The sequence below is a fragment of the Belonocnema kinseyi genome, chromosome 8 (assembly GCF_010883055.1).
Source record: "Belonocnema kinseyi isolate 2016_QV_RU_SX_M_011 chromosome 8, B_treatae_v1, whole genome shotgun sequence".
In the NCBI taxonomy this organism is placed as follows: Eukaryota; Metazoa; Arthropoda; class Insecta; order Hymenoptera; family Cynipidae; genus Belonocnema; species Belonocnema kinseyi.
The window spans coordinates 39,406,610-39,409,481 of record NC_046664.1 but is presented as its reverse complement, the minus strand read 5'-3'; the positions used below and the strand labels follow the sequence as shown (position 1 = coordinate 39,409,481).

The 2,872-nt window shown below is 32.0% G+C and overlaps 1 protein-coding gene across 1 annotated transcript; it reads right to left on the bottom strand.

Moving 5' to 3' along the window:
- Positions 1 to 173: 173 nt before the first annotated feature.
- LOC117178448 lies at positions 174 to 1,092 on the bottom strand. Its single transcript, XM_033369875.1, has 2 exons — positions 999 to 1,092; positions 174 to 430 (listed from the first exon to the last, which is right to left on the bottom strand). The coding sequence occupies exons 1-2, from the start codon at positions 1,090 to 1,092 to the stop codon at positions 174 to 176; spliced, it is 351 nt and encodes a 116-aa protein (XP_033225766.1).
- Positions 1,093 to 2,872: the final 1,780 nt, after the last annotated feature.

The following is a 2,872-nucleotide window of genomic DNA, read 5'->3' as shown; positions in this document are numbered from 1 at the left end:
CCTTTAGTATCTACACATAGAAATGGCAACAAAAATGCATTAAGAAGTACTAGTGATCACAAACTAGTGATACACAAAGAGTACTAGTGATCACAAAGATCATGGGGCCGTCAATGAATATCATAAGATCGCGGCCAAGGGGAAAATCAGTCGGTAATTTCGATTGACGAAGTTTACCAGTGGGCACCAAGACGAGCGTTCAAAGGAGCTACTCCGTGTCCAGAAGAAATACTTCCAGATGGTCCAGCAATGACGACTGGGGCAGCGACGAGTCCAGCAAGTGCAGCAGTTCCTACTACTGGCCCAGCAAGAGATGCTCCCCATACACTTTCGTGAGCGGTTCCCCATGGTGCAGCAACTGCAGCACCCCATGGAGCTGCACCCCAAATACCTCCATGAGCAACACCTGCATGAGCAACACCTACAGCACCTGAACATCATAGAATAGTTATATTAATTAATTAATTATATGCACGATATCTTGTGCGATGGTGATAAAAACCCTTCTGGGCCCATAACCTTTTCAAAGAAGGCTTTAAATAAAGAGTGTAGGGAGCAGCTGAAACTTCTGATTGTTCCAGCTCCAGTTTTGATATAAGAAAGGTTTTTATTACAAGAAATTATAAATATGATTATATTAGCCCTGCCAAAAAACTTTACTAACAACATAAATGATTAGGAATACTATCAATGAATATGAATAACTTATTATCTTGCTCATGTATAATTTCAAGCACTTTAAATTCTTGTTTCCAAAACTAAAAAACGGATCATCTCAGAACTGAATTAGTATTAGATCAAGTCGATGCTCTAATGTACCAGCCGAGTCGTTCCAGCCGAGGAAAAAATCCGTCCCGTCTATCTATATTAAATGTCATACTTCAGTTTTCGCTACTAATCTCTTAATTTTTAATAATTCAAACTCAAAGAGTCATAAGCAAAATTTTTATATTGTGATTACAATCAGTTGATAAAAATTTTACAAATGTTGAACTAACCCCAAGGTGCACCCCAGCCAGTGACAGCAGTTCCTCCAGTGACACTGCCAGAAACGACACCTTTGTATGAATCACTTTTAAATTTGAATGGCATAGCTTCAAAATTATATTCTTCGTCGAAGTACGTAGCTGCTTTTTTATTTAATGTAAACTTTCTGTTTTATAAACAATTTACTGCTTATTTTTTTGACAAAATATCGATTCACTTTTTCAAGAGTGAACTATTGCTACAAAATATAATTTAAAAAAAACTTTAATTACATTTTTTAAATTTTATTAATTTAATTTTATTTTTTAAAGTAAGGCTTTTCTCTGCCGCGAGGGTGGTGTTACCCCTTAAATGATGTATTCTTCTTAATGGTAACGATTTTGTTATTTATAGAAGGCTTTCCAAAGTCGGGGTAACATGTCGAAACGCATCATTCCTTTCATTGCCATTTGCAACAGAAATAACCTCTGAATTATCGAATTACTAAACTGCATATTTCGAGCCATTACATGGGAGCCATTTGGGATTTTTGAAAAATCTATTGCATTTAAGAACTTCAAAAGAATATCTGTGAATTTTTGCGGATATTTCCTAACGTCGCCCTTTTTCTAGGAACAGGTAAAAGTGGAATCTCTATCTAATGAACACAGTTTTAAATATATCATAATTTATCATCGAAAAAGTATTAAAATTGTCCGAAGTGTGCCATCACTGTTTTTCAACGGATGTTCACGTTTTGAGACTCCCTGAATTCAAAAATCAAGTTTTTACTATAGCGTCTCTCTGTCCATCCGTCCCTCCGTAAATACGATAACTCTCGAAATCGAATCGAGCTTTTTCACCCCTTTTTTACATCCTAAATGAAAGAACGAGTTTACTAAACAGCATTGTTTGATAAAAATTTAAAAAGAGAATTTTTAAATTTTCAGCAACATTTTTTTTGTGATTTAAAAATCTTGCATATGGCTGTTTGTGGTACACAGAAAGCTAAGTAATTTATCCTAATGATTTTCTTATATAAAGGAAGTTAGCAGCGTTATAGCATTTATAAAATTTTAAAAATCAATCGAAAATCAAAATTTTGAGCCAAACAACGAACGACATGTATAAAGGTCAGGAAAAGAAAAAAGTTGCTTTTTAAAAGTCTTACAAGATTATGATAAAGATTTTTTGGACTTTCTAGAAAAATAAAAAATTCATATTTTGATCAAGAAAAAATTAATGAAAAATCAGACATGTTACTTTTTGATCAAACTATGCAAGATAAGAAAAAAAAGAATTAACAAAAATTATGCTCACAAAAAGGATCTACAAATATGTTGATAATAACTTCTTGATATAGCGCGCAGTTGTTATTTTATTTTTAAAAAATAACATTGAAAATAAGAAAAATTACATTTCTGGAAAAGCAACTTAAGTTAGGAAAAAATTTTAATTTAACAAGAATTATGAACCTAAGATATATCTGAAAATTTTTTGCAAATCACTTTTTGACAGGACGCGTACTTTAGTTCTGATCAAAACAATTACATTGAAAATCAAAATGAAAAATTTGTAAAAAATGACAAAAGGTACGAAAACAAATTGATAGATAAAATATATTTACTCACTTACTCACACTTTTTGTGATAAAAAATTAATAATTCTGTAAACCCCCACCTTGAAAGTAATATGCTCAGAATTTTTGCATTATTCCGACTCAACGATATGTAATTTTTTCATAAAGTTTGAAAATTGGGGAAGTAAGCAATATGAAATTGAATATTAAGCTCAAGTTTCCTCAATTAAACTTCTTCAAATTTTAAACTTTTCTATACAAGTAATATTTCATTGAAATCGGAAAAATTCGTAGATATGGATTATGATATTTACAAGTCGCTAACTT